Below are 22,962 nucleotides of genomic sequence, written 5' to 3'. Positions count from 1 at the left end.
AACAAATAACCATGATGGAGTAGAACATAGAAAAACAAATGATTTTGTAGACACGAGATAAATTGGCGAGAGAAGAACGATACAATCCGGACAAAACAACGAAGTGATAGCGAGAAGCACACGCAGTATTTGCAGATACATCTTCAGGAATCGACAGCGATCGTGAAGGCTAGCCACCATTATACGTCTTTTTTGGAAGAAATTAGGTATTTCGGCACGAAGTCCACTAGAGACGACTACGGATTAAGCTAATACCAAAACAAAAGTTTCCATGCTTCAAAATGAGTTAACGTTTCCGGAAAAGACTGAGAAGAAAGCTTGTCAGCGAACAGCACAGAAATGGCAACAAATTTAACGGTTAAAATAATTTTTTTTTTTTTTTTTTTTTTTTAGTTGTTTGTATGGTTAACGGCTTTCGCCCACAACCAGAACTAAATCATTACAATCTTTATCATATCGTAGCAATCAAATCTTTTACTGTAAATTAACACCCATGCCTTACCCGGGACTCGAACCCAGAACCCCTCGCACCGTAAGCCGGTGTGCATCCGACTACGATAAAATAATTATAATCAACAATTCGATAGAGGCAGATTTCTATCCGTTACAAAAAGTGGCCACAAACAAAGAAGATTTTAAATAAAATAGCTTAAAGAGGTATTAATGTTCAAAAATACAAATGGTTTTGCAATTAAAATAGAATAATAATTTATAATATTGTATTAATGTGTCTAAATCGACGTAAAAGTAAAATAAAAATTAACATTCATTAGAATATTGACATAATAAATTTTGGCGATAGTTTCCACATTGCTAAGAAAAGTAAACTCAAAAACAGTTTATATATGAATTTTAAAAAATTGTTTTAAAAAATTCAAACTTACAAATTAACTCCCAAAAAATAAAATCATCAATTCAATAAGAAATGAACTTACTTTATGGTATCAAATGTAATATTTAGATAAGCCTACATTATATGTGTTAAGTTTAGTAAATATATGTTAGCTCAACAACATTGCTAGAAAATTTTTCAGTCAATTACTCTCAAATATAGAAAAAAAACTTTAGAATTAAATTGTCGTCGCCTGGCCGACTAGCCCCTGAATGATAGTATTTTGCCGGCTACTCAGTGTTCGGTAGAGAGGGGTTCGGGCCGCGTGGCCAAGGGACTTAGTCACCAAGATAGCAATTGACACACTCAAAGACAGTTTCTAGGTTCTTTGTATACGGTAAATCAAACCCTTTACAAGGGGCTGCCGCGTTCCCACCTGTGACTGAATCCTGTAGGGCGAAGCCCGGGTCCCCGCACTGTTACTGTATGGGAAAAATACGTGAAGTCCCGTTCGTGACGAGCAATACTCACGTCGCTAAGACTTGAACTCTATATAACTCGCCTCCTAAACTGAACGACTGACCAGACAACACGCACGCGAGAGAAGTGACTGACTTCACGCCGCGACTAAATGACTCGGTGACACACTCGCCTAAATGACAACACGACTGAAAGGTAGGAATAACTTCCTCTCGACAAGGCCTGAATTCCAGCGAGACACCGCGCCCGTTCTCACTGTCTTGGAGCGATGCCGCAGACACGTCCGCTGTCTCCAGCGCTTAGCTGCCGACTGACTCCCTCCCCGCCTCGCGCGACCCAGCGGCCGCGTCCCACCCCTCCTCGCGAGCCCGCGGAACACACTGATTGGTCACAGGCGGAAGCCACGGCCTTGGCGCCCGGTGAACACGTGAGAACTTATTCTACATAACATTTCATACAATATAATAAACTATTTACAATAAAGAAAACACGACCCTTCAAATAATAATATAACCCATTTACAAATAAGAATGTTCCATATGTATTTTACATTAAACTTCCCCTAGCGCGCGAATCTCTCTCCTGCCCTAGCCGCACTACACATTGGCGCACACGCAACACAGGGCAGAAGAAGGCGTTGGCATGGCATAACAGGCTGTGAGAGCTGGGTCGAAACTTGGGTCGACGTCAAATGCCCCCCCCCTCCACCCTCGAGACCGTTATGCTCGCCAACGTCTCATTTATTTACGTGCCCGGGAGTGACGCACCTGGCCATTGCACTGGAACACTAACCTGGTGTGTCCGGTAGCGTAGTGGTGTGTGTATGTACCGCACCTGTCGCCATGGGGGTGGCCGAGGTGGGCGGCAGCGGCAGCGTCGTGGCGCCTTCAGAGGCAGGCGGCGGCGCGCCCACAGCAACGCACGTGGCGGGAGGCGTAGATGCACCACAGGTGGCACACATGGCAGGCTTCAGCGGCACGCCCACAGCGGCGCACGTGATGTGCGGTGGCGATGTGCCACAGGTGGCACACATGGCGAGCTTCAACGGCGTGCCTACAGCGGCATGCGTGATGTGCGGTGGCGATGCACCACAGGTGGCACACATGTCGAGCTTCGGCGGCGCGCCCATAGCGGCGTGCGTGACGTGCGGTGGCGCTGCACCACAGGTGGCACACATGTCGATCTTCGGCAATGCGCACACAGGGGAGCGCGTGACGTGCGGTGGCGATGCGCCACAGGAGGCACACCTGGCGGGCGGAGGTGGCGCGGCACCTTCAGCGGCACATGCGGTGGTCAGCTGTGGCGCACCCCCCGTGGTGGGCGGTGGCGCGGCGCCTTCAGCGATGCGCATGACATGTGTAGGTGGTGCGCCCACAGTGGCGCGTGCGACGGCGTGATGGTCATTGCCTGGTGCACAACTGCTTCGGCGGCCGGTTGGCCGTCCTGGAAGCGCTGCGATGTTGTCTTGGTGTGACACAGCACCGCACCAGTAGCTTTCTCCGCAGGCGGCGGCATCGGGGGCAGCGGCGGCGGCGTCTGTGGTTGCGGCAACTGTTGCAGTGATGGCGTCTGTCGCGGTGACGGCGTCTGTCGCGGTGGCATCTGTCGCGGTGGCGTCTGTGGTGGTGGCGGTGGTTGCGGCAGCGTCGGTTGCAGCGGCATCAGGAGTGTTGTCATCTCAAGCAGTGACATTGTGAGCAACGTGTCGGCATCCGCACAGTAGGACCACTCGTCTTTCATGTTCACCTGGCCCCAAGGAGTTGTGGATGGGTGCACTTATGGGGGCGGCATCAATGGCGGCATCTGGAGTGGTGCCGTCGGTTGCGGCGGCATCTGTTGCGGCGTCGTTGGTTGCGGCAGCGTCTGTTGTGATGGCGTCTGTTGCGGTGGTGTCTGTTGCGGCGGTGTATGATGTGGCGGCGTCGGTTGTAGCAGCATCGGTAGTTCTGTCGTTTCCAGCAGAGGCGTGGTGAGCGCCCTGTCAACGTCTGCCCAGTGTGGCCACCCTTGGCTTTCGTGGTCATTTGGTCTTCAGATGATGTTGATGTTGAACAACTGGGGGCGGCGTCATGACGATTTTGTTAGCATGTACACACAGCTTCGCCAGGCACCGCTCACATGTAAATCCAGACCTCCATGCCCCTTTTCGAGCTAAAGGATGCAAACACTCCTCGTGCCCCAAACCCCCGCACTCTTTGCAAAAACCACCCATCAGGTGTCCCGCCGGGACATGAACGTGCACCGCACATTGTCATCCCATACGTCCGATATTCAAAACAAAATCCACATTCATAGTCCATGAAGTGAACGCAACTCTTGCCCAGCTCTGGAAAGCCCGCGTCAGCCCAGGACTCATATGCCTCTTGGAAGTCGTTCATGTTGTCTACTCTCTCTCCTGCTGCAGACCACGAATCCTTCTCTCACGGTTGTTATCTCCTATCTTCTCCTATCTCCCTGCCGCCGACAACAAATCCTTTTCTCGGTTGTTATCTCCGTGTTCCAGGCTCGCCTGACACTTTCCCGCCCGGCTGAAGTTACGCGGTATCTCCGCCGCCTTATCGCTCAAACGATCCCGGCGTGAGACGCGCCGTAATACAAGCGGACCCTTTATCTTGCGCTCCGCGCTGCTCTGCCGCGCCGCTCCGTGGCGCCGCTCCGTCGCGCCGACTTCCTCTGCACCTGCGCGCCTTCCTTCCCGTCCTGTGGCGTACGTGACCTGCACTTTCACTGTCTTTACCGGATTTTCCCAAATTTGAAAAAAATTGAAACGTTGAAAAATTTGAACATTTAAAAATTTAAAAAGTTTGAAAGTTTGAAAATGTTTGATAGGCCACCAAGTTGGGCAACACTTGTCGTCGCCTGGCCGACTAGCCCCTGAATGCTAGTATTTTGCCGGCTACTCAGTGTTCGGTAGAGAGGGGTTCGGGTCGCGTGGCCAAGGGACTTAGTCACCATGATAGCAATTGACACACTCAAAGACAGTTTCCAGGTTCTTTATATACGGTAAATCAAACCCTTTACAAGGGGCTGCCGTGTTCCCGCCTGTTACTGATCCTGTAGGGCGAAGCCCGGTTCCACGCACTGTTACTGTATAGGAAAAATACGTGAAGTCCCGTTCGTGTCGAGCAATACTCGCGTCGCTAAGACTTGAACTCTATATGACTCGCCTCCTAAGCTGAACGAATGACCAGACAACACGCACACGAGAGAAGTGACTGACTTCACGCCGCGACTAAATGACTCGGTGACACACTCGCCTAAATGATAACACGACTGAAAGGTAGGAATAACTTCCTCTCGGCAAGACCTGAACTCCAGCGAGACACCGCGCCCGTTATCACCGTCTTGGAGCGATGCCGCAGACACGTCCGCTGTCTCCAGCGCTTAGCTGCCGACTGACTCCCTCCCCGCCTCGCGCGACCCAGCGGCCGCGTCCCACCCCTCCTCGCGAGCCCGTGGAACACGCTGATTGATCACAGGCGGAAGCCACGGCCTTGGCGCCCGGTGAACACATGAGAACTTATTCTACATAACATTTCATACAATATAATAAACTATTTACAATAAAGAAAACACGACCCTTCAAATAATAATATAAACCATTTACAAATGTTCCTTATGTATTTTACATTAAACTTCCCCTAGCGCGCGAATCTCCCCCCTGCCCTAGTCGCACTGCACATTGGCGCACACGCAACACAGGGCAGGAGAAGGCGTTGGCATGGCATAACGGGCTGTGAAAGCTGGGTCCACACTTGGGTCGACGTCAAAATGTAGAGAAATGAAAAAAAATTGGGGACAATAGCTTCTAAAAAAAAATTGGTTGTCTGTAAAGTCGGTTTACGGACGATAGTTTAACATGACAACGTCATAACAAAACATTGATGAAATGATTAATCCAGAAGAAAATGAAATATCATATTCGGCCTGAGACTGAACCGTAATAGGTTTTCGCAACCAAACCATTTAGGCATTAAAAATAATTATATTCTTTGAGGAAGAAATTTTTTTAAATTTTTTCTATCTTTTGTGTGATAAAATCTACCTCCGCATACTTTTTTTTTAATAAAATTGAATCATTTTTATTGAATTGTCACTATTTTGTATGGGCACAGAGTGAAATAAAATCTACAATTTAATAATAAATTGACTTTTATTTGTATTCATTAATTCAAATATATTTTGACGACAGTCGTCGTACCCTCCCAGATGCAGAGGCCGTACCTGTCCACCGATGTGGTCCTAAGGGAGATATGTTTTCCCCCAGTGCACCGACTGTGAAGTGCGGCGAGCAGGGACGCACCCGCGTGTGCCCTGATACGTCAGAATGTTGTATATAATTATGTTTTATGCCTTTTTCTTTAAGTGAACACGAGCCTCCACAAGTGTGTAGATATTGTACAAATACTTCGCCTATCATTAATGTGTTATTCATTTATCAATTGGTGTTTTGTTTTATTAATTAATTTCTGGTCATGTCTTTTCTTAATAATTATGTGTTTATGCTAGTGTTATGTCAGCTATGTAACTACAGCCTGGCGCACCGCGAGGCGGGCTGATCCCACGCCGGCCGATTTCCCCTCCCCTCAACCGCGGCCCGCGGGCCTCGGCCCACTAGCGGGTGGGGGAGGGCAGTGGCGAACCAGACGGGAGCGCGAGCAGACGTGCGCTCCGCTCCGCTCCGCTCGGGAGATGCGTTTCTGCGTTCGGAGTTTGCAGTCAGTGGTAACATCATGGGACTGTCTCGGCAGCCGAGCTGCTATTATCTGCATTCGTTAAACCGCTGGATCTTTCTCAGTTTTACGGATCTTTTCGGGACTGTAGCTGCATACGTCATAGGCCGTGTAAGTGCCTTTCGAACTGTCGATCCTCTCAGTCAGTACGAGTAATCACTGGACCTTCCGCTCACGTGACGGGCCGTATACGAGCTGTGTATCTATACGGAACTTTCATAACCGTTACGATTAGCTACGGGGCTACCTACTCTGTTCGTTTCGGGTTGCATCCTAAGGATGAGACTTATTTTCCGGGAGTCCGGATCGTGGCGGGGAGGACGCACGTTCTCCGACGTGCCGGCCAGGCTGCGGCAGGATTTCTAGACGGAAATAAAACGGGGCTCGTGAAAACGGACTTCATCACCTTATCCTTTGAACTGCCTACCGTTCCTCCTACCCATGTAACATTCCCTCCAGGTCCCGTATTTTCCGGTCCTGGCCACGTTGGCCTGAACTCACTTCCTCACCGACGAGAGCTACATCGGGCAAAATAGGACATTTTCGCAGACAGGAAATTAGGGACCATAGGCCGAGGGACGTCATTTGGCTCCCAACGTGGGGCGGTAAACACACACGAACACACGGAAGTGCACGTTAGCGCACGTAAGCGCATGCAGACAGGATGGAGGCAGGTGCGGCAGCGCGGCGTGAGAGCGACGCGAACCCGAGATGTCGCACCGGCGCGCCAGCGGGAGATAACGTGGTGCGGGAAGGCGCGAACCCGAGACATTTCGGCAAAAGATAGCGCGACGAGTGAGCGACGAGAATTCAAGACGGCGACGCAGCGGGATCACCGGCTGAAGAAAATGCGACGGGAAGGATCGGACTGTATTACTGGGGAATATTACGATTGTGTCCCGGATCAGTATCGCCGGCGTGTAGGATGGCAGGGAGACAGATAGAACAGGACAGAAACGACATGATCAGTTTCGAGACAGACATGTACGAGGAAGGGGACTCTGCAAAAGTTGATGTGAAAAGTGTAGTGTGCGGGTCCGATGGCGCGGCCGAGAGCGCAGACGGCATGGACAGCACAGACAACAGCTGCAAGCGGGAACAGAGCGACAGACACGCGGACGTTGAGGGGCCGGTTGTGTGATACATGAATGTGCAGTTCGAGTTGCCAGTGTTTGCAGGGAGAGACAATGAGGACCCGGGGGAGTTTCTGCGTGAGTGCGAGAACCTCCTGAGGCTGTACGAAGTGCGATGGGCAGAGTGGGCGTCGCGAGTGGTGGGACAGCTCTGCGGCGAGGCGAGAAACTGGTGGTCAATGGCCGGGAGTTTTAATACCGAGTGGGGACATCTTGTATGTCAAGTCGAGACTAGGTTCGATCACAATCAGGCGCGCGCGATGTGTCTGCAGACTTTCTATTGCCGGAACCAGGACAAAGACGAGAGCGCGGAAACAGTTCATCTACGAAAAACTGTGCATGTTCCGCATATTGGGGACAATTGGGGACGTGAGTGCAGCATTACGAATCATCATCGAACAATTGTTACCAGAGTTCAGCCCCTTCATGAGGACAGCCGCCGGACGTGACACAGAGGAGTTCGTGGCCCTCGCTCGCGTGATTGAGCGCGACATGTTGCAGTGGAGGACGGCACTTAGGGGCGCGAGAGTTTCCCGGGCCCACTCAGAACCGAGGGGGGTGTCCGTCACAGAAGTCACGGACAATGACATGGCCATGGTGAGCTGCGCTGACAGGGCGGGACCTCGGAAGACAGCAAACCGAAGTGGCACCAGGGGACACCCAGAGATATTTGCAGCAGGAGGGGGACGTCACGAGCGGACAGGATCGCTGGAGAGGGACGATTGCCCACCGCGATGCTGGTTTTGCTCGGAGGCATACCATTGGCATCGCCTGTGCCCCACCAGAGCCACGTGAGAGGAAGCGCGCGAGGGCTACACGTCGCAGGTGGAAAACACAGGGACGAGGGTGGAGGGACAACTTGGTGCCACTTCCTGACCCGCCAATCACCGGCAGACCCAGTAACCAGCAGGACTCATCGACCACCGCCCGCGCCTACAACACCAACATCATGTCTGTCGTTGGGAAGCGAGGGGCAATAGAAATTCTCCCCGTCAGCTCTTCCCATGCCGGGACAACCCCAGGGACAACTAAGTACCACCAAGACCACTGCAGCCCTGACGCCGGTTTTACCGGGGCCGGACCAGCCGCCTGGTCGGCATGCTGTCAGCGAGGTGGGCAACTTGAGCATCGACACAGGCATCCCACCAGCGGTCTCCGTGCCGGGGCAGCCACGGGGGCCACGGGGACGACGGAGTGTCACCATGACCACAGCGGCCCCGATGGAGGTTTTTCTGGTGCCGGACCAGCTGTCTCGTCGACCTGTCGTCGACGAGGTGGACCACCGGAAGATCAACGCGCCAACTCCGCGACAGGCTGAGGACCTCACCGCGAGTCCCCCATGCCCAGACGGCCAGGAGGCCGGGGGCGGTAAGGGACAGACAACTGCACAGCTGGGGCAGGTCGGCCCCGAGGAGCAGGAGCTGCTGCGAGTCCCTGTCCATGCTAACGGACGGGAGATGCTGGCTCTGGTGGACACCGCCGCCAGCCGATCCTACATCGCAGCCCACCTGGTGAGGGCGGAGGCGGTGACCCCGCGAAGGGAGATGGTGCAGCTGGCCACCAGGGACGCCATCGTCGCAGCAGGAGGCATCACTCAGGTAACATTGAGCATCGTTGGTCACGTTAGCCACATTGAGGCCTGGGTGGTCCCCGAGCTAGGCGAGGGGCTGGTCCTGGGAGTCCCATGGCTGTACGAGGTCGACACAACCGTGGAAGTACGAGCTGGGCGGATGCACTTTGGCACCCGGGGGCGCTGGATGGTGTACGGCGTACACCAGTTCCCCCCCAGTCCCTATCAGTCAGTCATACGCCTGGAGGATCTTCAGCACGGTGTCCCCGAGGAGCACGTCGACACCATCAACAGTGTCCTCGCCTCCCAAGCACAGGTATTTGCGGCCACGGACCAGCTATGACGGACGAACGTGACTGACCACCGGATACCGATGGTACCGCACTTCCCTCCTTTTGAGAAGGTGTACGGATTTGGTATCCGAGAGCAGGAGGCCATACAGACTCAAATTGACGAGATGTTACGTGATGGAGTGGTTGAGCTGAGCACCTCCCCTTACAACTCGCGGGTGGTTAAGGCAACCAAAAAGGACGGGAGTTTACGCTTTTGCGTGAACTTCAAGGCAGTAAACAAACTGACTATTCCCGCCCCGCCCCCGCAGATCAACATCAGGGACACTCTAGCCGGACTGGGGGACACGACCATCTTCACGACTCTTGACTTGAAATCGGGCTACTGGCAGGTGCCAGTATGCCCGGAGGACCACCCAAAGACGGCATTCACAGCACCAGATGGCCGGCGATATCAGTTCTGCGCCATGCCTTTTGGTCTTATGGATGCCCCTGCCATGTTCCAGGCCCTGATGGTACGTATTATGGACAGGTACATTGGTGAATTCGCCAGTGCCTATCTGGACGACGTTATAATCTGGTCCAGGATGTGGGAGGAACACTAGCACCATCTGGCACTGGTGCTAGAACGTATGGCCAGACACGGACTGACGTGTGCTCCAAAGAAATGTCACATTGGGGCCACTGAGATCGAGTTCCTGGGACACATAGTGACAGCGGAGGGGTGCCGTCCCAAACCTGAGCAGTTGGAGCTGATCGAGGGGAAGGGGGCACTGTAGACCAGAAAGCAGCTCCAGAAGTTGCTAAGGCTGCTCAACTAGCTGCGGTACTTTGTCCCCGACTTCGTCACGATCACGGCTTTGATGACGGACCTACTGTCACCAAAGACTAAGTTCCGGTGGACCCCTGCCGCGGACGAGGCCTTGCGGCAGGTGAAGCACCCGTTCAGGAACTGTCACACGCTCTCGCGCCTAGTGCCCAGCCGCCCCATCTTTATCCAGACAGATGCGAGTCAGGAGGGGATGGGTGCGGTGCTGTACCAGATGGATGACCAAGGTGTGAGGTGCATGATCGAGTACGCCAGCGCCAAGTTTGGGCAGGCGGAACGGAGGTATCACGTGAATGAGCAGGACTGTCTTGCAGTGGTCTGGGCCCTGCAGCGCTACCGTCACCACGTCGAGGGGCGCTCAATCACGCTGAGAACCGACAGCCAATGCCTCCGCTGGCTAGACTCCGCTCAGGGCCGGAAGTCTAAGTTCACTCGGTGGGCCTTGCTGATCCAGGAATTCTCGTTCACGGTCGAACACGTTCCTGGACGTGAAAATCAGCTGGCCGACGAGTTGTCCCGGAACCGGGATCCTGAGAATGAGTTCCGCGACGACCAGGGATGGGAGGAAGTGCTCCTCCCTGAGCGCAAACGCAGGGTCGACGACTCGGTGCCGCGACCGTGTGCGTTGTACGTGCTGTCCAGCTCCACTGCCCCTGCGCCTGACGCGCGACCAGAGACTATGACTGAACTGCTTACATGGGTCCACGCTGCACAACTCCGTGACCCCGACAACCAGACTCGACTGACGGAGTGCGGGGAAGGGGTGGTACGGGGCTGCCGGAGTCTCAACGGGGTGCTCCAGACCAGAGGGGGCTCACAGGACAAGCAGGTGGCAGACCCACGTGCCGCCCTAGGCTAGGCGCTGGGTCATAGGCTACCTGCATGACCACCCCCTGGCGGGACACCCAGGTGCGGAGCAGACGCTGCGTGAGGTCAGACAGACGTTCCACTGGCCTGGCGACGCCGAGGGTTGGCATGCACGTGACTACACCTCTTATTCTTCCCACCATGGTTGGGCCGATATGATGTTAAAAAGCGGAAGGGGGAGCGACATCATCATGTGACGTAGCTGGGATGTGAAATGCACAAGGAGTGGGTATGCGCATCCGTTATTTTGATTGTCACATGCGCCCCAAAAAAGTTGTCAAACTCAACTCGCCATAACTCAAAAACCAATCAGTTAAATGATGTTCAAATTTGTCAGCATAATTGTAAACTGTTCTTCCAACAATACTATCCATTAATCTTCTTAATGTAAGTAATTTAATGGGGAAAATAATTTTTTGGATCTAGGAGGCCTTAAAAAACCTAACCGTGACTTGATGTTTTTTTTTTATTCATTGTGAATCATTTTAAAGATAGAACCGAGAATTTTTTCTGCATGCATAATGATGCTATATTTATAGAAAGAAAAATTGTAGAGGTTTCAGTGTCTTTTCCAGAATGATGTAATTTAAAACGAAAAATTGTGAACACCATTTTACAGTTAGGTCTTTTGCTGTAGCCGATTTCCATAGAATTTCAAAGAAAATGTGCATGTTATATGGCACGCAATCTGCGAAATGATTAAAAATGCAAATTTCGTATCTGGTTTCAATTTGTATAATATTGATACCATATGTCTTCAAAGCAATGTGAAAACACGTAAAAAAAATTGAATCGTTAAGTGCAGAATGTAATTAAAACAACTTTTTCAAAGTGATTTCAAGCATTTCCCAGTTAAATGTGTTTTTAGTGTGTTTATCATTACACATAAGGAAACGTTTATTTCAAAAAGTCAAAAGATATATTTCGAAAATAATATATTAAAAGTTTGTATTGTTATTACCTTTTGAAACATATTTATTAACAATTGGTAACTTGTCGACACTGGGCAATTCAATTATATAATTAGCTTGTGTGCATATGTAAATAGATATAAATAACAATCAGTGTAAATTGTGTCAGTAGTAATTAATATGCTGTGAAATAAATATCTGAAACGTTGCCTATAGAATATAAATACTCATTCTAAAGGTAAAATGGTTTATTCGTCTAGCTCTGCACATTATGTGTAAAACGTTTTGGGGAACATTGTTTATGTCCTAATTTAAATGATAATATTGCTCAAAAGTAAATTATTAAAATTTTACACTTGTTTAGTTGTCCATGAAATCTTAAAACATCGACAAATGTGCATTTGGAAAAAGAAAGGGAGGAAAGTATTTTCAGCAGTGGCGTAGCCAGGATTTGTGTATGGGAGGTGTTAAGAAGCATGGCCCCCCGTATTAAAAGGGGGGATCCAGGTCTCCTCCCCCGAGAAAATTTTGATTTTAAGGTGTAAAATAGTGCTATTTTAGCAGTTTTCGGTTCTTAAATTTAAATATTGTAATGGTAAAATTTTTATTAATTTTAATATGAAATTTGTTTGAGTGATGAATAAGAAATTAATGATTTGTCACTAAGGTGGGTGGGGGGGAATTGAACACTTAACCACCCTTCCATCCACCCCCCTATATAAGCCACTGATTTTCAATACCTACTCAGTTCGAAATTTTTATTGTAAAAGTAAATACTTAAAAAAACATTCAAACTTAATCTGTTTGTAAATACGAAACTGAGTTTTCCTTAACTTTGGTTGTAATTGGTGAAGAAAAATGATGTAGCTCGTTGGATCACATATCGTAGACGCAAATTAATCGTTATCATTAGTTTTGCATGAATTTAACACAAAATTACATAAATTAAATATTATGTATTTGTTAAGTAACATAACAGGTATGCTGACAATATTTTACTGCTCCCTTGATATAGTTTTAAATGGAACATTTCCATTTTATATTCAGCCATTGTTTTCATATAAAAACTCATTGTTTAGAGTAGGGCCCATACCATTGTGTCAGTTATCATTAAATTGTAATACGTTGACATAGAGTGACATTGTCTGGAGTCTTGTTGTAATCGAAATACGTTAATCAAATTTTCTGGCCACAACATTTCATAAACCGTATTTCAATTTCGATGTTACAACTAAGCACATGATAAAGAAAAATTTAAAAAATCGAATGTCTCGTGGCGTTGAAAGACCCGTAGTCGGGTTGCACACTTTATCTAAGGACCGCACGACATGTCGTACGGCCGAGGAGCTGTAGAAAGTGGTTTCAGAGATAATTACCTATTGATGCTAAACGTGGAAACTGGCGCGAAAACTGTGCGCGGGGCTGCCGGCCCTGGTGAGTGCTGGATGGCGACTGACGACTCTCCCTGGAAACCAGACCAGGGAGGGGAGGAAACGCGCGGGAAAACGATGGAGCGCGGGAAGGCGATGCCGGCCAGTTCTGTGAGCGGAAATATTTGACACTCCTATTACTTAATTAGAGACAATTTTTATACATATTAAAAGTTTTAGTTTCTGTCTGTTAAATGAATAGATATCTGATGCGCATTGCCACACCCGGCCGGGCGATTTGAGCGTTTAGATGGCCGTGACTGACGTCACGTCGTTCGAGGCGCTGCACTAAGGGCGCGGGCGCGGGCGTGTTCGTTGCACTAGCACTGACTCAGGTGTTGAGGACACATAGTGGCCTGTGCTCTCAGAGGGAGCACCGACGGCGACGTCAAATGCCACCCCCCTCAATGAGGCCGCTCTGTGCCTCAGCACCCTTACACACACTGTGTCGTCTCACTCGGACGTCGCACTGGTTCATACGTGGGTAGGATTAGGCTCTGGGTGGTGTACTGGGCCTTGGTGTGGTTCGCCCACAAGAACAGGGGTTCCCCGGGTGGCGACCCATACTGTGTTTCGGGTGGTGTTGAAAGCCTTGGGTGATTCCCTCCCGTGTGTGCGTCGGATGACCTGGCTCGTATGTTACTGGCGGGTGACGTGATCGCCCTCAAGAAGTAGTCCCTGAGGTGGGGCAAGGCCCGGCGCGCGGCCGCGTCGGTCGCGGGTACTTTGGGGCTCTGTTTCGAGCCGGCGGCTACCATCCGGGCCTCTAGCCTCCCTGTCGCCACTCGACCCCCTAGTGTTCTGGTTGGTCGCGGTGATGAAGCCACTCAGGTGCGTGGGTGCTCGGCGGTCCCTACGTGGTCGGGTCGCCCCGGCGTCAGCATGTGCGTCCGGTTCCCTGGCGTCCTCGCTGTCCCTGGACAGCATGGCCTGAGTGTCGGCTATCCTCCCCCCCTCCTTGCACAGCTGACGGTTCTCCTGTGCAGCATGTGCACTGTACCAGCTGCCGCTTCCGACAGGGGTACCTACTCGCGACTTCTTCCCCCTCCGCTGTCCCTGCCTCTGGCTACTCTACGACTACCCGGAAAGTGTACGTACTTAGGTCTAGGTCCAGTGGCCACCAGGGCTCGTCGTGCTAGTCGGACTCGGGTTCTGCGGCCTCGTAGTCCTGGTGGTCGATGATGGGCTGCGCCTCGTCGCCGTCAGGAGGATTGGTAATGGGAATGGGGTGGGAAAAGATAGCTTTCCCCGCCTCCTTGGGTGGGGTGTCAGCGGGGTTGGCGTCTAGACTGGCTGGGAGGGCGGTGGCACTCGCAGGGCGAGGAGGGGTGGAGTCGTCCGGGTGCCCTTCCCCTGCTTCGCTGGTGGGTGTGTCGGGAAGCGGCTCCTGCCCGGGTGTTATGTTGCCGTTCGGTGTCGGGGCCTCCTCGTCCCTGTCCGCGTCCCCGCAGAGTATGCGGTCATTGTCAGGTGGTTGGTTCGGGGTTGTAATGACTAGTCGTAGGTCGTCCCTGTGCACCTTGACCGGACGCCCACTCAGAGTGCGCACGGCAAAAGTGGACGGCCCCATTTTCCACAGGATCTGCTGCGGCAGTGACCACTTGGGGGCCAGCATGGCACAGAAATTCTTCGACCCTGCTGAGAGGTGGTGCTGCCGCACGTACACCCACTGTCCAGGCGTGAGGGGGACCGGTGTGTGCGTGGAGGAAGGTGTCTTGTTCGTGAGGAAGTGGGCCAACTTTTCCCTCGCCTGCTCCTGCATGGCCTCAATGTGATGTCGTAACTCATTTCCCCACCAGTCTTCCATGGTTGTGTTTGCTACGCGGTACTTTTCCAGGAGTGACAGGTTTTACCCCTGCTAGAGCTCCACAGGAGAGTGTCCAGTGACAGCGTTTACGCGCCGCCGCAGACAATACAGGATCTTGGGTAGGTGGACGTCCCACTTGGTATGATCGTCCCCCAAGCGCAGACATAGTTGTGCTTTTATTTCTTGGTTTCTCCTCTCCGTGGGGTTGGAACGGGGATGGTAGGTGGGTGTGGTGTGATGTGTGATGCCCCAGCGTCAGCAGTCAGTTCACCACTGCCTTCCCATGAACTGGCTCCCGTTGTCCGTCAGGAGTACTCTAGGGAAGCCATAGCGCAGTAGACCTCCACCTCCAGCAAGTTGGTGATCGTCTTGGCCCGGATGTTGGACACGGGAAATGCCTCCACCCATCGTGTGAAGAGGTCGGTGATGACCACGAGGAAGCGTTTCCCCCTGGGCGTCTGCGGGTATGGGCCCATCACGTCCAGGGCCAATGTGTGGAAGGGCTTGTGTAGTCGGCGGGGCTGTTGCTGTTCGACCCCATCAGCCCGCCGGGCCTTGTGCTGTTGGCACAGCTGGCATCCCCTAACGTACTCCCGAACATCGCGGGCTATCCCGGGCCAGTGGAAGGTGTGGCGTAGCGCCTCCTGTGTCTGTTCCGCCCCTGGGTGCCCTGTCAAGTCGTGATCGTGAAAGAAGCCCAGCACGGCCGGACAGGCGGCGGCGGGAACATGCGTCCGCCAAATCTCCATATCCCCAGGGGCACGGGTCTGTAGCACGCTGTCCAGGCACCGCTGAAAGGAGCGGTGTCCCGCCGCCCATGCGGCCACATAGGCGCGCACTGCCGTGTCCGCCCGCTGCGCGCGACGCACGGCCTGGACCAAGGCCTGCCAAGTTGTCTGGTACAACCTCCCCTGGTACCGTGGTGGTCTGATTCACGTACAGGGTGGCGGTGTTCCCCCCCTTCACGTTGCTCAGGGGGGCTCCCTAGTGGCGGTAACAGGTCGTTCCACCTTCCCCATCCTCGAACTCGGAGCCGGGGTCGGGGTGGCGTGACAGCCCGTCTGCCAGCTAATTCTTCCGAACTGGCATGTGCTCCACATGGAAATCGAAGGTCTGCAAGGTGAGTGCCCACCGGGTGAATTTTGATTTCCGCCCCTGTGCTGAGTCCAGCCACTTAAGGCACTGGCTGTCCGTCCTAAGTATGAACGGCCTGCCCTCAAGGTGATGCCGGGAGCGCCCCACGGCCCACACGACCACCAGGCACTCCTGCTCATTGACATGGTAGCGGCGCGTTGCAGGCCCAAACTTGGCACTGGCGTACTCTACTATGTGCCGCTCCCTGTTGGTACCCAGCTGGTACAGGACCACGCCCATGCCCTCCTGGCTGGCGTTGGTCTGCAGGTAAATGTGTTCAGCGGCTTTTAGGCGGGCAAGTGTGTGGCACTCCCGGAACAGGCGCTTGACGGCGTTCAGGGTGTGGTCAGCCTCGGGGGTCCACGGGAATCGAAACTTGGGCGACAGAAGATCGGTCATGGGGGCGGTGATGGCTGCGAAGTTGGGGATGAAGCTTCTGAGCCAGTTTAGCAAACCCACCAACTGCTGAAGCTGCTACCGGGTACGTGTGGGAGTTTTGGCCTTGATCAGGTCGAGCTGAGCTGGCAGGGGACGGCATCCGTCCGCGCTCACCATGTGCCCCAGGTAAGCTAACTCCACTGCGCCGACATGGCACTTGTGGGGCGCGCAGGTCAGGCCATGACGGGCCAGCCACTCGAGGACCATGGCAAGGTGGTGCGCATGTTCCTCCCACGTCCGCAAACAGATGATGACATCGTCCAGGTAGGCCGCGGCAAACCTGCCGACGAACCCATCCAGGACGCGGACCATCATGGTCTGGAAGGTCGCGGGGGCGTATATCAGCCCGAACGGCATGGCGCAGAACTGAAACCTGCGGCCGTCGGGCGCGGTGAAAGCCGTCTTGGGCCGATCGTCGAGGCAGACGGGCACCTGCCAGTACCCACACTTCAGATCCAGCGACGTGAATATGCCGGCCTCCCCCAACCCGGCTAGTGCATCAGTGATGTTGATGATTGGTGGTGGTGCGGGGATGGTAACTGAGTCGATGGGCTTGAAATTTACGCAGAACCGGAGTGAGCAATCCTTCTTCTTGGCCATCACCACCAGACAATTGTAGGGCGACTCACTCGGCTCGATTACCCCTTCCCGCAACATCTCCGCGATCTGTGTCTGCTTCGCCTCCCGCTCCCTAGGTCCAAAACCGAAGGGCTTGATGAAGCAGGGTTCGTGTGGTCGTGTCGGGATGGTATGTTGTGTGACTGTGGTGCGGAGCAGCATGTCCGCGGCAGCGAACACCTGTGCTTGCTGGGTCAGCACTCCATTGAACAGGTCCGTGTATTCTAGGGGTACCTCATTACCAAGTCCGCGAGGGTGACGGTAGGTGTTGGTGAAGGTGTTCCTATCTGATTAACGCTGTAGAGCGTTCTCCGTTCCTGGCGCCCGACGTGTATACTGCCCTCACTTAAGTCAATGGCGGCTTCCTCCTGGACGAGCCAGGGCAGTCCCAGAATCAGGTCGTCCCTTAGCTCTGGCACCACAAGGGCTGTTGTCTGGCTACACATGTCCCTGACGGCAATCCTTACCTGGGCGCGCCCCGTCGTTAGCGTGCTAGCTACCCAGGTGGCGAGTTGGACACCTCCCTCCTGCGGCTCCAGGTCCGCCTCGGGCACCAGGTGGGCCGCGACATACGTGTGGCTCGCAGCGGTGTCCACCAGGGCGTAGATGGGCTGGCCATTAAGCAGGACGGGCACTCGCATCAGCATGCCCGCGTCGTCCCAGTCGCGGCGATAATGCCCGGTCGGGCCCCGCGGGCGGTGCTGGGGGCGTCAGGGGCACCAGTGACACGGCGTCGCACGCCGACGACCCGGTGCGGGGCGCTGATGGGTTGTGCGGGGCACCACCACCTGGTATGATGGGCGGCGATGGTGCTCGGTTCGGGCCCCGCAGGCAGTGCTGGAGTCGTCGGGGGCGCCAGTGACATGGCGTCGCACGCCGACGACCCGGTGCGGGGCGTTGACGGGTGGTGCGGCGCACCACCACCTGATCTGAGGGGCGGCGATGTGCGGACTGGCCTTGCGGGTGGTGCGTCGGCCGTTATCCAGGAGCAGTAGCTCGCCGGTATCCTGCTCCCTAGTTGGCGTTTCCCGGCTGTGTCCCGCCTGGTGGCGGTCTTGCCACAGCGCGGCTTGGGTGGGGCACACCTCGTGCCAATGGTAGGCCTCCTCTCTGCAGTACTGGCACCGTGGGGGTCCGTCCCGCAGTCCATCGGCATGCAGGTTGGGACGTGCGGCCCGCAGGTTGGTGGTGTTGGCCTGCTGCGTGGTAGGTGGCATCATTGCCCCCCGCTCCCTTATCTCGCCACCCCGGCTGGGGTTGTCGCGAGGGGGAGGGGGGTTCACGTATGGCACAACTGCCCATGCCTCCTCCGGGGCCGCCACGTGTGGCTGGGACGTCCCTCGCGGCGAGCCGCGGTGTCCCGCGGGCGCGACGACAGGTGTAGGTCCCGCTTGATCTCCTTTGCCAGTTGTACAAAGTCCTCGAGCTCCCTGTCCACCACCCCCCTCAGGTGCGGGAGCAGCTCCCTCCTCATTAGCTCCACCACAATGTCTAGCGCCGCGTTGGTTTGTCCGCTGGCGTCCAAGGCTGGTGTAGCCGTACCTTGGACCGGATGAAGGTTTCCACATCCTACTCGGCTCGTTGTGGCTCACAAAATAGTGCGCGCTGGCCCTGGGCGCGTGTGCGGGCGGCGTTGAACCGGGTTTCCAGGTGCGGCGTGAAGTCTTCCCACTCCACGACATATTCGCCGGTCATGGTCCACTAGTCCATCGCTGACCCCTGAGCTGCTCGGTGACGCGTTCCGTCCACTCTTCTTTCGGTACGCCATGTCTGGCCAGGTGGTCCTGGCACACCTGCGTGAACTTTTCCGGGTCCTCTTTCGTTTGTCCCGAGAATTCTGGCAGCTTGACACGGACATTATCCTGCCGAATCTCGCTCACCACGGTTACTGGTACGGGTGCGTTCACCTTTTCATCACAGGCTGCGCACATGAACAGGCCGTCGCGTGCGGTGCCTAGAGGTGCCGCACTGGTGGCAGTAAGCCACCTCATCTGCCTGACAGTGGCACCTTACGGCGTGGCAGCGGCGTGCTGACGCGAATCTGTCCTCCCTCTTGACCGGGATCGGCTCCTCCCGTGCGCCGCACTTGCGTGTGGTGCGCGCTTCGGCTCGTGTTGTCATCTCTCTCTCGCCTGTCAGTATGTCCATGTTCCACCATTCGCCCATGTCAATCGTGGCGTCTCGCTGCATCGCGAGGCGGCAGGCCGACCCGAGCGACGGGTCGTGACGTCGCTGGCAGGGCGCGAGTAGGTACGGGGTTCGTCTCCCCTCGTCACTCAGTTGGTGTTCGCGTGCTCGCTCGCTTCCTGCCTCGCGGGAGCCTGTGGTGGCGTGGCCGCGTGACGTATCCGTCGCCAGCTGACGTGCCGGTGTGTGGTGAGGGGAGCGGGGTGGGGAAGCGGTGTTGGAGAGTGATGATGAGGGGCAGGGTGGTAGGGGTGAAGAGGGGTGGATGTCGGAGGTGACGAGCGGGGGTGGAAGGCGAGTGAACAGCATGAGTGGAGAGCGGAAGAGAGGTGTTGTCTGGTCCCGGCCCGGCTTATCTTGCTGGCGTTGCGCTGCTCTGTCGCGCGGTGTTGCCACGTTGCGCGCTGTTGCACTGGTCCCTACTCAAGACCTTTGTCTGCTAATTTTTTGTTTCGTTTTCCATGGATTGTCTGTCGAAAAAGTTTGTTGATATTTTAGCCACACAAGTTGGTTGACAATTTGACGCCGTCCCCGCTGCCTGTCCTGAAATTTGGTTAATTCAAATGATATAAAGTGAATTTAGTCTCAAGGGCGGGATTCCTGGCCTCGTGGCTGCAGGCAGGGACGCGTCGACAAAGGACCCCGGGCTGTTATCGCCTCCCAGGACGCCGTATTAGTGAAATACACACGTAACTTTAAGTGTTTTATTCCGTTAGCAAACGTTACAGAACGTCCCACAAGGCACTGGCACGTGACTGGCCGTATCGTCGTCAACCTTCACTCCGCCTACACGGCCCTCGAATGGCGGCACTTATTACGTCTCACGGTGTTCCCAGGACTAATCCACAGAGGGGTGCAGGCTAGCCTGACCTGCGGTGTTGACGGCTCGTGGCGCGGCAAGTCTGGTGCGCGGCATGTGATAGTTCGTTATACGCTTATTATGTTAATCTACTACTTTCTTTGCGGGTTTACAATTAATACTGATTTATACATAGACGTGATGATGACGACACACACTAATCTAAACATGGCAATTGACACTAAATAATTACGAGTTCATCCTGGACTCGAAGTGGGTTCGGTACCCGGACTTCCAAGGATCACGTGATGTGAGACTGATTCTCACAGTGGCGTGAGCCATGTTTAAACTGGGACCAGGCACAACGGGACCGGACGTGGTCTCTCGTTCATGTCCGTTGCACGTCCCAGGGATTGAAGCATTCGTAAGTTCATTTGCCCATTCGGCGCAATGCCGCCCTGCGTGGGCAAAGTTCTAATTCTCCGTGGGGAGGTGTTATAGCGTGAGGCGCAGGCGCCTCGGCGGACCGCCTTAAAACACAAGATTACATATTACGTTGAAAGACCCGCAGTCGGGTTTCACACTTTATCTAAGGACCGCACGACATGTCGTACGGCGGGTTAGGGCCGACCGTGCAGCTATAGAAAGTGGTTTCGGAGATAATTACCTATTGATGCTAAACGTGGAAACTGGCGCCAAAACTGGCCACTCTCCCTGTTCTAACATCGAAAACATTAAGTTAAACGTGAGAAAAAATTATTTTTGGAAGTAACTGTTCATGAGTTTTATATAAGGTTCTAATTTTATTTGAAGTTTATATTTTATGTTCTGGGGAGACATACATTTAAAATATTGTTTACAGTGAATTTCGAAGAACTTTATATGTAGTTGTTTATTTTGTGTATACTATGATGTAAAAAAAAAACGAAAATTGATTTATTTATTGAAATGGATGTTCTAGTAATATGTACATGTCTTTTGGTCTCTATGTTGATGTAAACTGCGTTTCTACTATCAGTGATATGGTTTTTCTTTTCAATATTAGTATGTTTCTTATTTTTCAGCTTTTTGTCTATAGTGCTTTATAGAGTCTAGATTACATACAGACTACCAATTTTGAGATATATACAGGTAAATAAATATGCACTGGCAAAACGTCTGTCGGGATCTGAAAGTGATATAAATTATTTTGCACACTTGACATTCAAATTAAGAAGACAATTACTATCTACATCTTATTTCGAAAAAGGTCCCATTCACCCTGTGTTCAGCCCGGGCAACGCCGGGTACTGCAGCTTGTAGGGTACGCGGACTTGTGTCGAAAAGAATAGTGACTATTCTGCCTAAACAATGGCAAAAAACGGATTTGTGTCGAATCGGAATAGTCACTATTCCATACAAGATTTAAATCTCACAAGTTGGCACGGACTTGTGCTGACCCGGAATAGTCACTATTCCGGTTCGATACATTTCCGTGTAGTGAAGATTCCGGGTATGGTGGAAGTCGGGTTAGTTGTATGCGGAAAAGTGTCGAATTTTTTTCGATGGAATTCATGTAGTTTGGTGAAACATGGTCCGATCCGGATTTTTATCGAATATGAATTTTTCAAGTAGTACCTACATAACGACGTTAGAGTGCAGTGTTCGCGTGGTTTAGCAACGCCATCTTGCATGTTACTCATAACTAATTGTTGAAGCTCATTGCGAATTATCACTGAGCAGGGTGCGCCAGTATACCCTTTTCCATTTATAATTTTATAATTTATTGTATATCTCGGTTTCTATTTGCACACATGATTTATTTTATGCCTGTAATTTTTAAGTGCATAGTTGTCAATATGCTATTTATTGTAACATTAAGCCGATTGCAGGTTCAGCTTTTTTGAATTCTGTAAAAAAAATTATAAAACATGTTACCACATCATTACTGAATTTTTAATGAATTCAAAAGTTAGTTAACTTATGTGAAATTTATGTTGATTGATTTATATTTAAAATTTAAATTAATTTGCCGATTCTCTTGCATCTTATATAGCATAAATATTTTATAATTCAACTTCTTTTTAAACAATTTTAAGAAAGATATTTAAATGTATGCAATTTTGATGTTGCCACACATTTATTAAATTAATTTTGTAAGTACGATTTTAAAATAATTGTGTAGTTTTGAAGTTGCCAATATACACTTTTTGGTTGAAAAACGCAGATTTTAAAACTAATTTGCAAGAGTAGGCAGCAAGTATTGTTCATATTTTTCGTTCGTTTCTTGATGTTTTAATGAGTTGAAAATAAGGCGGAAAGTCGGTTTTTTAGTAGAAATTTTTATTGTTATTTGTTTGATGCCTACTTAATTACTATCAATTCAAAACATTATTTTTGCAATACGATAAAATTATAGTTAGGTATATGTGTGTTTATAATTATTTATTTTCTGTCTAATATATAAAGCGAGGTTTTTTTTTTTTTTTTACAAAGACCATCGTTTGAAGAGAAGATTTTCTCAATTTTGGGGGACTCGAAAATAGTACAAACAAATAGCCTACTATGTTAATATGATGAAAACATTTGTTTCAGTTGCAGTGTTATGTATAGGCCTATTTAATGGTTTTGTGTGGGGTAGGCTCAATGTGTGTTAACTGCCTTTATCTAAAGTTATTTGCAAAAAAAAATTCTTAAAAAACTCTAATAATTTCGTAAATTCTTAAGCTACAACAAATACAAATACACCATCTCAGAAAAAAAAATGGTTGTCTGTAAAGTCGGTTAACGGACGATAGTTTAACGTGACAACGTCATAACAAAACATTGATGAAATGATTGCATACTTTTATTAATAAAATTGAATCATTTTTATTGAATTATCACTATTTTGTATGGATACAAAGGAGTGAAATGAAATATACA

At 51.7% G+C, this 22,962-nt stretch overlaps 1 protein-coding gene across 1 annotated transcript; it reads left to right on the top strand.

The window, feature by feature from the left end:
- Positions 1-2,154: 2,154 nt before the first annotated feature.
- LOC134545087 (uncharacterized) lies at positions 2,155-2,709 on the top strand. Its single transcript, XM_063388544.1, has one exon. The coding sequence runs from the start codon at positions 2,155-2,157 to the stop codon at positions 2,707-2,709; it is 555 nt and encodes a 184-aa protein (XP_063244614.1).
- The last annotated feature ends 20,253 nt before the right edge of the window (positions 2,710-22,962 follow it).

This window comes from Bacillus rossius, unplaced genomic scaffold, assembly GCF_032445375.1.
Source record: "Bacillus rossius redtenbacheri isolate Brsri unplaced genomic scaffold, Brsri_v3 Brsri_v3_scf57, whole genome shotgun sequence".
NCBI lineage: Eukaryota > Metazoa > Arthropoda > Insecta > Phasmatodea > Bacillidae > Bacillus > Bacillus rossius.
Note: the sequence above shows the minus strand (reverse complement) of the source record. Positions and strands in the feature narration are given on the sequence as shown.